Source organism: Etheostoma spectabile, chromosome 10 (assembly GCF_008692095.1).
Source record: "Etheostoma spectabile isolate EspeVRDwgs_2016 chromosome 10, UIUC_Espe_1.0, whole genome shotgun sequence".
Classification (NCBI taxonomy): Eukaryota; Metazoa; Chordata; class Actinopteri; order Perciformes; family Percidae; genus Etheostoma; species Etheostoma spectabile.
Window position 1 is genome coordinate 25550085 of NC_045742.1, and position 15691 is coordinate 25565775.

The 15691-nt window shown below is 40.9% G+C and overlaps 1 protein-coding gene and 1 long non-coding RNA gene across 5 annotated transcripts in view; one reads left to right on the forward strand and one right to left on the reverse strand.

Annotated features, from left to right (window-relative positions):
* The window catches only part of LOC116696472 (uncharacterized), a 26140-nt gene extending 21007 nt beyond the window's left edge, over positions 1–5133 (reverse strand). The window contains exons 1-3 of the long non-coding RNA XR_004333735.1: positions 5017–5133; positions 2881–2945; positions 1651–2267 (exon numbers count right to left, since the gene is read on the reverse strand). This is a non-coding gene — a long non-coding RNA (uncharacterized LOC116696472). The remainder of the gene's footprint in view (positions 1–1650; positions 2268–2880; positions 2946–5016) is intronic.
* Positions 1–15691, forward strand: part of LOC116696462 (stromal membrane-associated protein 1) — a 226517-nt gene that overhangs the window by 161014 nt on the left and 49812 nt on the right. For all 4 annotated transcript variants that reach the window (XM_032527493.1, XM_032527489.1, XM_032527492.1 and 1 more), the window contains 2 exons: positions 832–895; positions 12051–12166. In XM_032527493.1, the coding sequence (XP_032383384.1) occupies positions 832–895; positions 12051–12166 (180 nt within the window). The remainder of the gene's footprint in view (positions 1–831; positions 896–12050; positions 12167–15691) is intronic.

Genomic DNA, 15691 nt, shown 5'->3' on the forward strand with positions numbered 1-15691 from the left:
TAATTCATTCAATGTTTTATAAAATGAACAAATAGTCTTTATTTTCACAAAAAAGGAAATCCAGTAAGGGGGGCACAGAGGATGAGGGCCAAACATTACTGAGCCTTGGCACACAGGTTAAAGGATTAGAATTTATGCAAAACAGTGGTTCTCAATCTTTAGGATTTCAGTGGTCTAGTTGATCCCTCAACATTAATTTAACTTTGGGTCCCTGGTCCCTACACCAGGGACGCCTGGACCTGTTCACCACCCAAATCTTCTCAGCTGTTGCTACTGTCTTTGCATTAGGCTCATTATGTTTGACACATTGTCCGGGTCAGTTCTTATATCATAAGAAGTTAATAATGTAAATAATGTAAATGCTGAATGCCCTAATACCTGTTGATACTACAACAATGCAATGGTTCTAACCTACAGTTTTGCACATATCATGTAAGACTTGATTTCTCCATTTTTTAGCACAAAACTCTCCAGAAAGTGCCATTTAATGGTTTATTTTTCAATTTTTTTCCCTGGGGGGGCATACCCCCAGACCCCCCTAGGGAGAGCCCCACCCCCCCACATATAACAAATCCCAATTCAAACCCTGAAGGATAATGATGCTGAAAGAGCCAAAGAAATTGCTTTGTATGTGGCAAAATATGGGTTGGCCCCCCCAAATCTCACTCCAAGGTTTGGGGAAAAGTTGGCAGCTCTGTACACATTATTGAAGTATCTGTAATAGTAAGTAAAGTAAAAGTAAGTGAAATTGAGAACACAGAAGCTGTTGCAAATTGGACATTGTACATGATCTTTTCTTTTAACCTTTCTCTTTGTTTCTGTGTTTCTCAGCAGCCCGAGTGTAGAGCCAGTCCCAAGGGAAGCACAGAGCCGGCTGTGGACCTGCTGGGCCTGGGTAAGACATCACCCACCTTCCACCAACAGACTATATAATAACCCTCGGACAATGTAAAAACTTGTCAAACTTTATTCACATGACAAGAACATTAAGCCACTTATGCTGAATGATTTAATAATAAAAAAAATTTGATTTATGGGGTTATAGTGCATGTTAGATAGTGTGTGACATTATCAGGTAAAGGTTTAATGCTGTCAGGCTTTATTTGAGTTATGTACAGAGACCTTTAACACCGATGACTTATTATACTATCTGGCCATTAAGACATCATTCGTGGCTTCAGGCTGCCATGTCTGACACAACTGTTAGCAGAATCCAATTGAATCCATAATTGTTCAGTCATAGACTGGCCCATCTACTGGAAAATTATCTTTTACACCCTGTATTACTCAGTTGAGTAGATAGTACTAGACTAGAAGTGTACCTATTGCCTTTTAAAAAATAAAATCAAGCACAATGATTAACTTATAGAGCTGGGTCGATTCCAGTAAAGTTGTGAAATGTGGTTTTAGGAGAGGGAAACAATTATGCTAATTATGCATTTCTGTGGCTTTGAAATTTAAATCAAAAGAAGACAAATAAACAAAAGGGCATCAACTGCGTTGGAGTCAGGAAAAAGAAAGAATCTGTTGTCCTGGCTGAACTACATAGAGAAAGAGGAGCATTCAGAATTACCAAATGGCACTAAAATAACCCCAGTATATTATGGGGAGACATCAGAGCTCAGATGTAGGGTCTTGTCCTGTATGCACGTGACCCTGTGTAATCTGACCAGCAGCTAAACACCTTCCACCATCAAGAACTGGAGACTGGGATCATCTTAACTCAGTTTATTGACAGAGAAAGGGCGAAACTGGGAAATGAAACACAATGACCAGTTACTTACATATTGATGAGTCACAAATATTTCACAATGATAATTATAAAAACAATATAACTGCACGTCACTGTAATGCGGTAGTATATACAGTAGCTAACATGAAAAGCTAACATGAAAAGCTGAAATAAAGGTATAGGTAAAACCTATATTGTTTATCTAAATAAACTAAAATTCCATGTAGCACAACGCAAGATAATAGTAGCTTACTGAAGCTACTGTCAATCTAATATGAGCTATCAATCATCATCAGAAATATACATATTGCACATAAAACATACTGACAATAATTAACAGAGATATAAGAACAGTATGTCAGCGTCTATTTCACATACCAAGAATGCTACCCAAGGCATGTAATGTCAAAGATTGAAGCGGAATGTATGGAGAGATGATAACACAAACCATGAGGCTGTCCTGCTCACATCCAACTTCCTGACTAAATCCCATAGATAGCCGAAGTCACGCCCTTCTACTTCCGGTCCATGGGACCTATCTTACAAAAAAATATGAATGGGAGGGAATGGGGAGAGACAAATTAGTTTTTCATCCTGAGAGTCAGGAGGAAAGTACAAGTACCTCAAATCTTTCCTTAAGTACAGGACTTGAGTAAATGTACTTAGTTACATTCGTACACTGCAGGATATTCAGTAGTGAGTGCACCGAGGATATGGCATTTAACAAAGGTCACAAGCTGGATTCAAACCTGTGACATTTCAAATACACGCTAGGTGTCTTGGCCCGGTAACCGCCAGGACACTGTACTCCATGCTTGTTGACCTTAGTCCTGAACAGCTAAAACGTAGTAGAAAAACGGGTGTTGGTTCAGGGTTTTCACCATAAATGTGTTATATGCAGTCACCTTGTTTTCCCAACACATAAGGCAGTATTGTATTAGACTTATCTGAGGGTAAGCTGCGTTGACAGAAAAGAGAGCCGCTGGATACAGCATTGATAAAACATTCCCGACCGCAGCATGGAAGAGTGGGAGTAGATGCCCTGCTATAAATAACTAACAGTACACACCTTGCAGCCATGTTGAGTGGATGCGATTTCAAACATAATCAATAAGTCAAATACATGGCAGTCTGCCTTCAGCACTTACACATCCCCCCCGTTCCTCCATCCATCTCTTTGTGTCTGCACATCAGTGTAATTCAGTTTAGCAGGCTGTGCCGGAAACAAAGCACAAACAATATTGTGAGAGCAGCAAAATAAGCATTTTAACACAAATTATATTTCCATCCTTGCTTGGTTTGCCAAACCACTAGGCCAATATTAGCTTTTTTTAATTAAATATCTAATGTCATTAAAAAGGCTTCTCTTTGACCACAGCAACATTGAATCAACATCAAACAATGACAGTAGGGTTTATAGAGGTATACATTACAGACAGTAACATTGAAGTTGAATAAAGAACTGTTGGAATTGGGTGGGGAAGTACAGAGCCCCGGAGGTGACATGGAGGAAGAAAAAAAAATTGGAAAAAATAAATAAACGTACTGGGCACTAACACTTTTGCGAGATCTTGACTTTGTTTTGCAATATCTCAAGTTTTATTTGCCACTATAGCACTAACGCTTGCTCTTGGGGGAAGTACTGGAATTGTTGGGTCTTTGTATATTAGAGTGTGGTCTAGACCTACTCTATCTGTAAAGTGTGGGCAAGATTCCAGATTCGCCCATCTGAGCTTTCATTTTCTCAAAGGCAGAGCAGGGAACCCGGGGCTGGAGGAACTCTTATTAATGTTAAAAACCTCATAAAATGAAATTTTCATGCTATGGGACCTAAACATTGTGTTGTCATTGTTCCTGATTGTTAACATGCGTATCAAAATAAAAGATGGATGTATTTAGAGAACCAATGAGATGTAATCATGTCATGCTACTAGCTGGATACTAGCTAGCTACTAAGGTTAGCCTGCAGTCATTGACATCAACAGTCAACAACAATGTCCATTATAACACTTCACTTTGGCATGTATTAATTAGTAATGCTAAAATCAAATAAACAATGGATGTATTAAGACAACCAAAGAGATGTAATCATGTCCTGCTGCTAGCTAGGTACTACTAGCTAGCTAGGTTAGCCTTATTTTGCAAGGTCTCGAAAATAAAACTCAATATCTCGCGAAACAAAGTCAAGATCTCGCAAAAGTGTTTGTCCCCAGTACATGATTTTTAATATTATTTGTTTCCCTGCATTTCAACTCTGGTGCTCTGTAGGAAGAGAGTGAAAGAAGAGAGGGGAAAAAGCAGAGCAAGCACAGAAGAAGATTATTTTTATTGTTTATTTTTTTGTGTGTTACTTATTTCTGTGTCTAGAGCCTTTTCACTTCGACCTTCTTTCTCTACTGTAATGGTATCGATTCACTGAATTGAAAGAATCTTCCTCCATGTTGTCTCTTCTATTTTAGCAGCAACTGTCCTTGTTGTGTTCCAAAGCAAATGTCCTCTGTTTCTGTGTGTTGGTTGATTTGCATGTTGCATGTAACTCTCACTCTGGTGACACAATTGTAAATGCAAGCAGTTTTTCTGCAGCACTTCAAAAAACTATAATTTGTGCAAAGTTGCATCAAAACCCTGACATCACAATATAAACTATTACATTATCTCTGAGATAGTGACCAACTGGGCTCGTGTTACTTTTTCTGGACTCCTTTGGTCCCAGATGTACTCGCTGGGGAGCGGGTAAGCTTCATTTCATGTCCTAGTTCTGACTTGTGTTTTGGGAAAAAGTAGGTCAAATCAACGTAATTTTGGTTTTATGGCTGGACTTGTCTTGCATTATCAGAACTTCCTCCACAGCCTAGCGGAAGAGGGTCTGGCTAGTCCACAAAGCATTTCAAGATAGGAGATAAATGTGCTCTGGTTCATTGGCATTCTTCAAACCAATTCCAATTCTCACAGAGCAACTCTTTAAAATAGCCTCGGGAAAGGAACTTGTTTTGGTGGAACATGTGTACGTTCAAAAGTTGTTTTAGTTGTGCAACAGAAAAGATCAGATCGGACAGATAGTCTAGCTAGCTTTCTGGATTTACCCTGCAGAGGTAAATCCAGGAGCAGTTCCTGAGGAGCAGTTCACCATAGTCCTCAGAAATCCACCAGAGTTAGGTAACAGGACACCTGGCGGAATTTCTGTCGGCCCTTGAACAATCCTGGAAGTGGAACGTTGAAGATATAGACTATGGCTGTAACATAACCCTTCAAAGACCCAGTGCATGGGGGGACCTCTAGCTCACCCAGTAACAGCATTCGGCCCATGTTGGCTGGGTCCTGCAGCAGCCCGGGTTCGAATCCAATCTGCAGCCCTTTGCTGTGTGTCATCCCCCATCTCTCTCTCCCGCCTGTCAACTGTAATAAAGGGAAAAAGCCCAAAAAAATATTAATTTATATTATCGACAGGATTGAAATGCCTGTGAAGCACCAGTTTGACCATTGGGACACCATGTTAACATGTATTTGTGTGAAATCTAATCCAAAAGTTGCATTAGAATCAATGCATGGCTTAATCAAGTCATATCTCTTACCCCCTTGTGTAATGGCCAAGTCCTTAATGTGACAGCCTCCCACTGCTGAAAGAGATCGCTGTATTCATTGAAGAAACTGTGTGTGTGTGTGTGTGTGTGTGTGTTGGTGTGTGTGTGTGTGTGTGTGTGTGTGTGTGTGTGTGTGTGTGTGTGTGTGTGTGTGTGGTGTGTGTGTGTGTGAGAGAATGTACCAGGGGCAAAAGGGTGATTATAAAAACCCCAACCCCCACCCTGAAGTATGGGTCTGTTTCCATGGTAAAGTTTAAAGTGCTCTAAAGAAGCAGCTCCATTCTGTAAAAAGGGATTGGGGGCTCATTGCCCGACATGGCAGTGATGATGATGATGATGGGGCTTTTTTCCCTGCGGCTCATTTCCATGGCAACGGATGAATGAGGTTTTTTTTAGGTAGGAGGGCGGATTAGAGTAGTAGCAGGGTCATCTTTTGAATTTATAACAATGTGACTTACACCTGTCACACGTCAACCTTCAAGGAATAATCATAAGTGGCTTTAGTCTTCAAGCAGCAATTTACAAAGTGATTTAACTATCACAATAAAAGCCAAGCTCATTAATAACATAAAGGTCCAGTCAAGTACATTTTTTCTTTTTTACATATCCCAATTTCACAAATTTGCCTTGAGGGCTTGAAGGCATTCCTAGATGGAGAGAGGGTAAAAATCAATAGTTTAATTATTAGGAAGGAAGATGTCGCTATCAGAGTAATTCTTTGAAATGTCTTCTAATAAGTGGTTTAAAAAGGATGTCGAGTGGTCTTTCTAGCCTTCTCACAGTAAATGGCTTTCCTTGTACCCTGCTGTCTGGCTAAAGGGGCTCAGTCTTGTTCACACGTTAAAAGGGCTAAATTATGGATGTTTCATCACTGTGGTTATATAAATGACCTCTGCTGCTCGCCGGTTCTTACACACACACACACACACACACACACACACACACACACACACACACAAACAAACTCTCTTCCGTTTCACACACTCCTTCTCTTCCCCCTGGCTGCCTCTCATCACTGTCTCCCAGATGCCTGTTCATGGTGGACTGGGGCTTTCTTCTCCAGCACCATGGCCAGGGGTCTTTCTCTGGACAACACTGTTTTTGTTTTTTTTCATAATGATACTGTAGTTTAAAATATTTGAAGTCACAAATGACCTAAATGGGACTCTGGCTGCTAAAGATTTCTTTCGTCTTCTTGGGAACTAACCATCAAACAAGGCTCTTACTTTGCCCATTAGTAACTGACAGAGCCATGGCAGCGGTGTCACCCTGCTTCAGTCTTCATGCTAAGCTAGTGTAATTTTTTTTTTATTGAGTTACCTCTCCCAGTTGAATGTTACCCTTGCTGTTTAACTTCCCTATTTAATAACAAACCTGTGTTTTATCTACGAAGAATTGCGGTAAGCAACATTTACTTTTGGCCTTTCAACAAGATACACTTGGCCCTTCATGTGAAAGAATTTGGGCCACGATTAAAACAAACATGACTACTGTTGCAATGCTGCGACAATGAGCACTGAGCTCAGGCTCGTACACGGGAGGGGGAAGAGTCCGAGCAGCCGGGCAGGGACAGATTTCATTGGTTCTTTCAGAGCGGACCGCGAGGCAGTGATTGGTGGCGTTTGATTGATTTCAGTATTGATCGATCCAATACCAAAGATTCTTTTGTACCTTAAAATAATGTTTCCAAAATAATTTCAGTGGTTTATTAACTTGTTGGAATGAGACATAAGAATAAAAGTAATGGTAACAGTAATGGAAAATTCTGCTCCCAACCTGTAGGGGAAGCGAAGAGGAAAAGTGCTTTGGTGCCTACTGTAAAGGTGCTGGTTGACATGCAAGTAGCTAATGCTAGGTCTATGACGTTAGCTAATTCTTGGTGGGTAACATAATGTTACCACACCGTTCAAAATGATATGGTTGTTTGGACCACGGTTGACAACTCTGAGCTAACACACATATTCATCAGTAACGTTAACTGTATAGATAGACGACTAATCTAGTGGTAATTTAGCTAGCTAGCACACCCCTGTCTTCTGCCGCAGTCTCCCGGCGCTGCAAGGCTTCAGTCGGGATGAGAGCTGACAACAGCCCCGAGGACACATAGATAGATAGATAGATAGATGTTTATTGATCCAAGAAAAATGGGAAATTCCTTTGCATCCATTCCACAGTCAGCCCCCAGACAGATAGCAGCACTCCACTTTCACCACAGCCCCGGCCCGGGGACACATCCAGAGTCATCCCGTTCCCAGCTATTAGCCATCCACTTTCACTACAGCCCCGGCCCGGGGACACATCCAGAGTCAGCCCCCAGCCAACTAGCAGCCATCTTCTTTCACTACAGCCCCGAGGACACATCCACTCCACAGTCAGCCCCTGGCCAACTAGCAGCCATCCACTTTCACTACAGCCCCAAGGACACATCCATTCCACAGTCAGCCCCCAGCCAGCTAGCAGCCACCCCGGTCAGCAATTAACTCCTGTGCTAAGGATGCTAACGGCAGTTTACTGAACTGTTGGGAAACAGACCCAGACTCCTGAGTCAGAACAGCAAACCCCCTCCCCTCTTTCGCATTTAGCCGTCTTTACAGTTACAGCTAAATGTACCAGACAAAACAGGGACGAGGCACCAAAAGGACTAATAGCATTGGCTCTGGATGAGAAGGATAACTCTGGGAGTGGGAAGGGGTGTGTCGCGATTCTGCCTTCTCGCTCCACAACACAGGTTATTGAAGCAGACTTTCGCGATTTCGGTTTTATTTTGCATATCCTTACAGCCCTACTACACACAATTAGCACAACCACACCCCCAATAAGCAGAACACCTCAGATCCTTTGCAAAATGAAACACTCTTGCAAAACTATACATTCATTTAAAAAAATATACTGTATTTTGTTACCATTTGAAACACACGTTTCATATGACTTAATTCAGTTTGAACCAGTTACGCACTGATGTAATTTTATTTTTTAGTAATAGTGCTGTAAATGAAGTAAACCGAATGTGCAAATGTACAGTAAGTTCACCAAACACTACACAACACCAATGCTGCAGACTAGGCCTGCACGATATTGGAAAAATCTTACATTGCGATATTTTTTCCCCCTGGGATATATATTGCGATATGAAAAAAGAAAAAGTAATTTTTAAAAGATGAGAATAGCTCTGTTTGGAAATAAGAAATCATTCTTGACTACTGCAGGGATTTTGTAGGGGAGTGTATCTACATAGAAGAAAAAAATGCTGTGTGAACTTGAACTTTAATGTTTTACAAACACCAAAGCAAGTAAACTGTGACTAATGTTAGGGTAATGTTCTGAAGTGATTTTTGAGAGGGACATCAGGTAGAAATACGCTGGTTGACTAGCGTGACACCATTGTATTCATATAATAATCAATCCAGGCTAACGTGAATGACAGTGACTGCATGATGCTTCCTCTGAATGTCAGGTTGTGGTCGACTAGCGGGGCCAGCTCGTTAGTTTGATAAATTGATCAGAGCTGCACGTCATGTGCACTAGCAACAAAAGGTGTATCCAAGAACAATTAAATCAGTGGAAATGACGTTAGGTCAGACACAGACTTCTGTAGTACATTAGTGTTACGTTTCCAGTGTCGCGGCTCCGAACCGTAACGTTAGTTGGGACGGACGGACCCCCTGGGTCTTTAGGCTACCTATATTAGCTTAAGCCTGGCTGGTAGCAGCTTTCTGCTTGTTTCTTTAAGCTAACTATATTAGCTTTAGCCTGGCTGGTAGCAGCTCTCTGCTTGGTTCTTTAGGCTAACTATATTAGCTTTAGCCTGGCTGGTAGCAGCTCTCTGCTTGGTTCTTTAGGCTAACTATATTAGCTTTAGCCTGGCTGGTAGCAGCTCTCTGCTTGGTTCTTTAGGCTAACTATATTAGCTTTAGCCTGGCTGGTAGCAGCTTTCTGCGGGGGGAAATGGCCGGGAGTCGTTGTGATTATGTTGCATTAATCAGGTGATTTAGTTCATATTTGCAGCGAACATAAAACTCTGACTACTGTAGCTTCACTGACTACCCATCAAAACTATGCACATCCCTGTGTCAGCGGCAGCTGCTGCCTGCGGTACTTTTCTACACACTTCCCATGACAATAAACCCCGTCGGACTAACGTCACATACACACTCTGCCCACATGGCTACTTGTCTTAAAGGGGAAGGGTCGGACGGTAATAATCATGTAAAGGAGAACGGTGGAAGTTTATTTTTCTATCAAGCAGCAAAAATGGATTATGTCAACATCGCAACATCCTACGACGTGACTATTGCGCATGCGCGCATGGTAATGTCGATGCTAAAACACAATATTGTTTAGCCCACCGCAGACTGAGGAAAATACAACTTATTTCTGTCCATATACTCATACCAGACAACATTTCAACACGGAGAATGATAACTGAACCTGTCCCACTTTTCAGACATCTACTACAGTAGTGTGTACTGTGGATCACTGTTAGCTCAGCAAACAACAAACAAACATCAGATACTGTCACTAGTACAGGTTACAATAACAGAAAAAACAACAAACAAAAAATACAGAAAACATTAGACCTACTTGCTGCATTTTTTTTATATTTTTGTGTCCAATAGTAAACCATGTCTGTGAGCCTGCATAGACAATAGACTCTTTTCACAGCAGACATATGGTCTTGGTCACAGCAGGAAACAAGAAGATGGAAGTAATAACAATATCGGTGGCTCTGTTCAATAAGGATGCAACAGTAAGCCATGCACACCTAAATGGAATGCAGCCATCAGTAATATTACTTACAATGTTCCCCTTTCTGCCCTCAAAATATCTGCCATGAAAAAGGTGTATTCATTTTAACAGTTGATATTTTTGAAGATTGGTAACTCTCTGCCAGACAATGTGCATTTTTAGAGTTGGACACTACTAGACTATTCTTGGTTATCCATGTGAAAACATAAAATAAAAAAACATCCCTAACTTAAAGGGACTTTTACATGTTTCTGAAACTTTGTAATGTTCCATCTGATGATCATAAATGACCAGTAAAACCAAACAAGACAGTGAAAAGAACTCCAGTTTTATATAGTTTTTTTATATAGTTATCAATGCCTACTCTTAGCCGGTATGGTTTTTCCGATGAAGTCACAAAATGATCTACGGCAGGTAGACTGGCCTATAGCAACACATTCTGACGGGTCACGGTCTAAACTTTAACAGCTTTTTCACAAAAACTGTAAAAGATATCAAAACACAAAGTATACCACGAATAGCTGAATTTTCCGTGAATGATTTAAATCTTGAACCACGTCTGTAGGTAGATGAATGTAGGAGGAGATACATTTTGAAGCAGAAGAGGATTTGAAGGATTGAAGCTTGCTCTCATTGACTTTAATGTTAACATAAAATAAAAAAAGCTTAATATTTCAAAAAAAAAAGTACAAGGAAAGTTGAATATGTCCCATCATCTGCTGAAAGAGCTGAAGATGAATGGTTTTAATAGCTAAAAGTATTCAGAAGTTATGAAGTTATAATAATAAAGTAAGAATAGGATAATAATAGTTGGAATGCTGTTGATGATTTTTGTAAATTATTCAAAAACGTCTCAGAATTGGCCCTCTGGTATGCAATATGTCAGAGTGATTTCATCCATAGTGCGTGATGGGGTTGTATGTCAGTTGCCTACATCAAATTATAGTGGTGTGCGATATTGCAAAATTTGGGATTGATCCGATACCACGTAAATCCAGGGCCAGTATCGCCGATACCATACCAATCATCATTTTCAATAATTAAGGTGGATGCATTATCAACTTGCTAAATCTGAAGGAATTTACATGACTTTTGTGTGTTGTCTTAGTGTTTTTGTGATATAGCCACACGGCGCTCTTCCCCGTCTCTGTCCTGCTTGTGTGTGTGTGCTGCTGCCGGGCCTGGCTGCTTGCTTGCTTGTTTGCCCGGTGCCGCTGAGTCATGTGACAGTATAACATCAAATCACAAGAGGGGGGAGGAGAATCAAAGTGTGCCTGCTCTGCGCTTTTTGATCAATATCAATACCAACGTTGGTATCAATATTACCGGTATTTGGATCGATCCGCCCACCATTATTAAATTACGTCCCCCTACCATTTAGCTTGGATGTTATTCCTTTTAGACCGTTGGCCTACTGCTTTCTTTTCCCTTATCCCTCTGTACTAGTGTAAAGCGTCTGTGGGTTTCATGAAATGAGCTATAATAATATAAGTTATTACTACGTAGGTTGCTTCTACAATTTAATGCTTTGGTAACGCTGACTCAGTAATATACAGTGGGCAATAAAGCACCATAAAGAAAAACAAAAGTGCTGAAATCAACACAAATTACATATGCCCACTTTAAGCAGCTCCGTGACGCTGTCAAATATATTTGTAGGAAGCCCCGGAGGTGACACGATGGGGAAAAAAAAACTACTGGGGACAAACACTAAATTCGAGATTTCGAATTTGAAATTCAAGATGTTTTTTTCCCCATGAGATCTTGACTTTAACATGGAGGGAAAATACAAAATGAAGAAACTTAAAAAAAGAAAGAAAAACATCTTGAATTTCAAACTCGAGGTTAGATTGAATAATTCTCTGAGTGCCTTTACTTTTTACTGTGTTTCTTATTTTATTGATCTCTTTATGTGATAAAACACAAACAGTAATATGAATATTTACACAATATTAGGATTGATTTATATTTATATTATCTCTCCCTCTCAGAGGCACCAGAGGGTGATGGGAGGGGCTCGAGTGGTGCTGCACCAATCAGCGATGAACTGGACATCTTTGGACCAATGGTCTCCAACCCTCTCCCCTCTTCCAACAACACACAGCAGGTAACAAACACACACACAGGCTTTCATCATGTGCTTATCACCACAGGCCGGCTGCAACACAAGGAGTCTGCGGAGACTCCATGATACACACACACACACACACACACACACATGCCATCTCCCTATTTGTGCAGACACACACTCTCTGAGGATCACATCAAAGCAAACGATCATGGACTCTTCCGTTTATAGAATGAATTTGACTAATATGAGAGAGAGAGAGAGAGAGAGAGAGAGAGACCTGTCCGACACCCGTGAGAAATGATAAGAGCTGTGACAATGAAGAGAGCAGCTGGGAATGGTAGCGATTCAGTAGTACTGTGTTTATTTTTAGAATATAGCAATTAAAATGTATTTCACTTAATGTGTTTGATACGCTCGGTCACATCAGGCATGTGTTGTAAAATGGCGTTGCGGCTCCTTTAAGAGAGCTCAGTGTGTGGTAAGTGGGCAGAGGAGCAATAGAGAAAGAGGAACCATTGTAGATGTGACCAGAGCAGATGTGGTGGAATAAGTTTAAGTTTTGTACACACTGGCCCTCAGACACTGCATAAACTCCACTACCATTAGGTACACCTACATGTAGTCCTAAGAGATTGCAGTATAAGCCTATATTACTATTAGGAGTATACACACTGTATGTCAAGGATGTATAAATTAAATAAACTTCAGCTGGAGTCCGATTTGCTACGGCAACACTGTTGACGGCATCAGTGATCTCTTTCTATTCCGCATTCTTCCTACAGCCTGATACGTCAGGGTTCCAATCTCCACCTCTGAAAAGTGCCGCTTATTAGCCGGATTACGTCTGGCCATGTCGTAAATAGTAGGGGCGAGGCCTCCAAACCGAGAATATATTTGGGCGTGGTATTTCAGTACAGTAACAAAGTATTTGTACTTCGTTACTTCCCATCTCTGATGTACAACCATTGTTACGCTCTGATTGGTGTGATACGAGTGTTCCATGAGTCCCCGCGTGAAGCCTGTCGTAAGCTGATTTCTGCGCTCATATCTGCGCTGGTTTCTATGTTAGCTTGATGAATGAGGGCCAGTGTGTGCGGTGTACAAAACAAACGCCAGACTGAAAGCCAAGTTCTTTTACCAGAAATGGGATTTTAACCCAGACGTTATTCATTTAATAACGTTGGCCCTGGAGGAAGTAACGAGTCTCCCCTGGTTGTCTGACCACCACGTTCGGAAACAAAGCCATCAGGAAAGGTTATCACATTGAACATTTTAAATTAAACAGCTTAACGCGCGCTTGTTGCCCCGTGTACGCTGATGCGCTCATCTGTTGACATTTCCGAATGCCTTCCTACAATTGCTTAATAAAAGTGGGCTTTCCACACAAACAAACATACATGTGTCATTAGTATGAGGGAAAAAAAAATTAGATTTAAACTGCGTGGGGCTCGGACACAGGTGGAGGTAGGAGAACCAGAGGTATAGAGTGTGAGAATAAAATGGTGGGTGTTATGACAAAAACTATTTGAATGTTCAATTTTCAAATCGCAATGGCTGTTATTTTAATTAAATCATAAATTATTAACAATCTGTAGGAGGTGAAAGCTTTAGTTGCCAACCCCAATTTTGCAGGATAACAACTGCCAGCAAACCATAAAAAGAAACTCTTGGCTGCAGTTTATGTGCTTTCTGCATACTGGTGACTGTTGAGTGTTTTTGACCAAAGACGTTTTGCCGAGGAAGAAGCACCATTGTGTTTTTGATTGAAATTTTATAGAAATTTTGATGTTACAATATGGAGTAGGATCCTTAAATGTTACATAAACTATGTAGCTGCCCGCCTTGCATCATTCTCAGACAGCTAGCTCGTCAGTTAGTGATTGTAAATGAGTAAAAACTGGTGAAAAGTGAACATACTTAGAATCTCACAAACCTTTAAGTCCATTGTAAAGCACAGGCGATTGTTTTAAACTAATTATTTCCACTCAAATCAAGACCTCTGATATTCAGGGCTGTAGACTAGCTCGTCCAATCACTCTGCTAGGCTAATGTTAGCTAAGAAGCTAGAGTGCAGAGCCATCAGCAGCATTTAATGAGTTTGAACCCTGTTTTCTACCAAACGCATCTGCGCTGCTTTCCGGAGGCGTTGTTACCCCTGCAAGCAATCGCTTCCATTCAAGTCAATACCTAATGTTCCACCACCCGCGTCACGGCACATCCCTGATGCGTGTGTGGAGCAGCTCCCCGCTCCGCTAAAGAGAAGCTCCAGGTCTATTTTTTTAACGCAAGGCACGGAAGTTTGTTTAACGTATGTTGACCACGCAAATACAGGCCTGGAGTATATGAAAGTAAGGATGGACTGATTATCGGGTCATTTTTGCCAATTTGCAGATTATATGTATCCGTGTTTTATTTGCCTGATAACCGATTAAGTTAATTAATTAAAAAGAGCTCTACTTAGGCTCGTCCCTCTGCTTTGGTTTCACTCATCACTGAGTCTGACTTAATGTCCCGCCCACAACACTATCTGACTATCTTTTACTGGGTATTATGTTGAAAGTTTCTAATTTCTTAAAGAATTTAAACAAAGTTTTGTGTTGTAGTTTGTAACATTCCAAAATCTCAATTTTAACTTTAAGATTGTTATTTTTGGGCGCCTGGGTAGCTCACAGGTCACAGAGGTTTGCTCCTCAACGTAGCGGCCGCAGACCACGACCTGTGTCGCTTTGCTACTTGTCATTCCCCGTCTGTCTCCCCTTTCATGACTTCAGCTGTCCCATAAGAAATAAAGGTCTAAAATGCTCCCATAAAAAAGATATAAATGCGTATTGGTTCCAAATATCGGCTCTCGGTTTCATTAACTACTAATAATCGGTATCAGCCTTAAAAAAACTGTTTTGGTTGATCCCTTAAAGAAAGTCAAACAAACCACATATATTTGAAAAAAATAAAGTGATGGAATGATGGAGAAGCGTCTAGATGGAGTTGTGTGTCCAATGATTGTCTGCAACCTTAATAGAATACCTTCATTTTCTGGGTACACAGAACAAAACTGGGTGTTTGTTTGAACAAGAAAAGACGGAAAAAAATTGGAGCAAACAGGAAAAAAGAATTTATGGCATTCTTGACTGAATTTTTCAGATATTTCCTCACTCATTTTTCTTCCTTCCTCTTCACCAGGGGAGCAAGTTCAGCGGGTTAAACATATTGAAGGAGCAGCATTGAGTTTTAAATGCTGTTGTGGTCTCTCGAGCGTGGCCTTTGACCTCGGCTCGGCTGGAAATGAGGACATACACATTAATGTGGACATGTACTGGGCATATAACCTGACACAGTCTGTTTCAAACATACTGTACAAAGACCACACACTTCTATTCAGGGAGGACAGAAACTCATACAGAAAACAAACGGGAGGCATGGCATTCATTTCAGAGAACATTCACACACAAACTTACACAAATTCACAGGGAACCGTTCCTGGGTTGAAAATACATTCTTTCACACTCTGACCTGTTGCCAGGTTTCATTTTATTTCTCTGGTACACACACACACACACACAC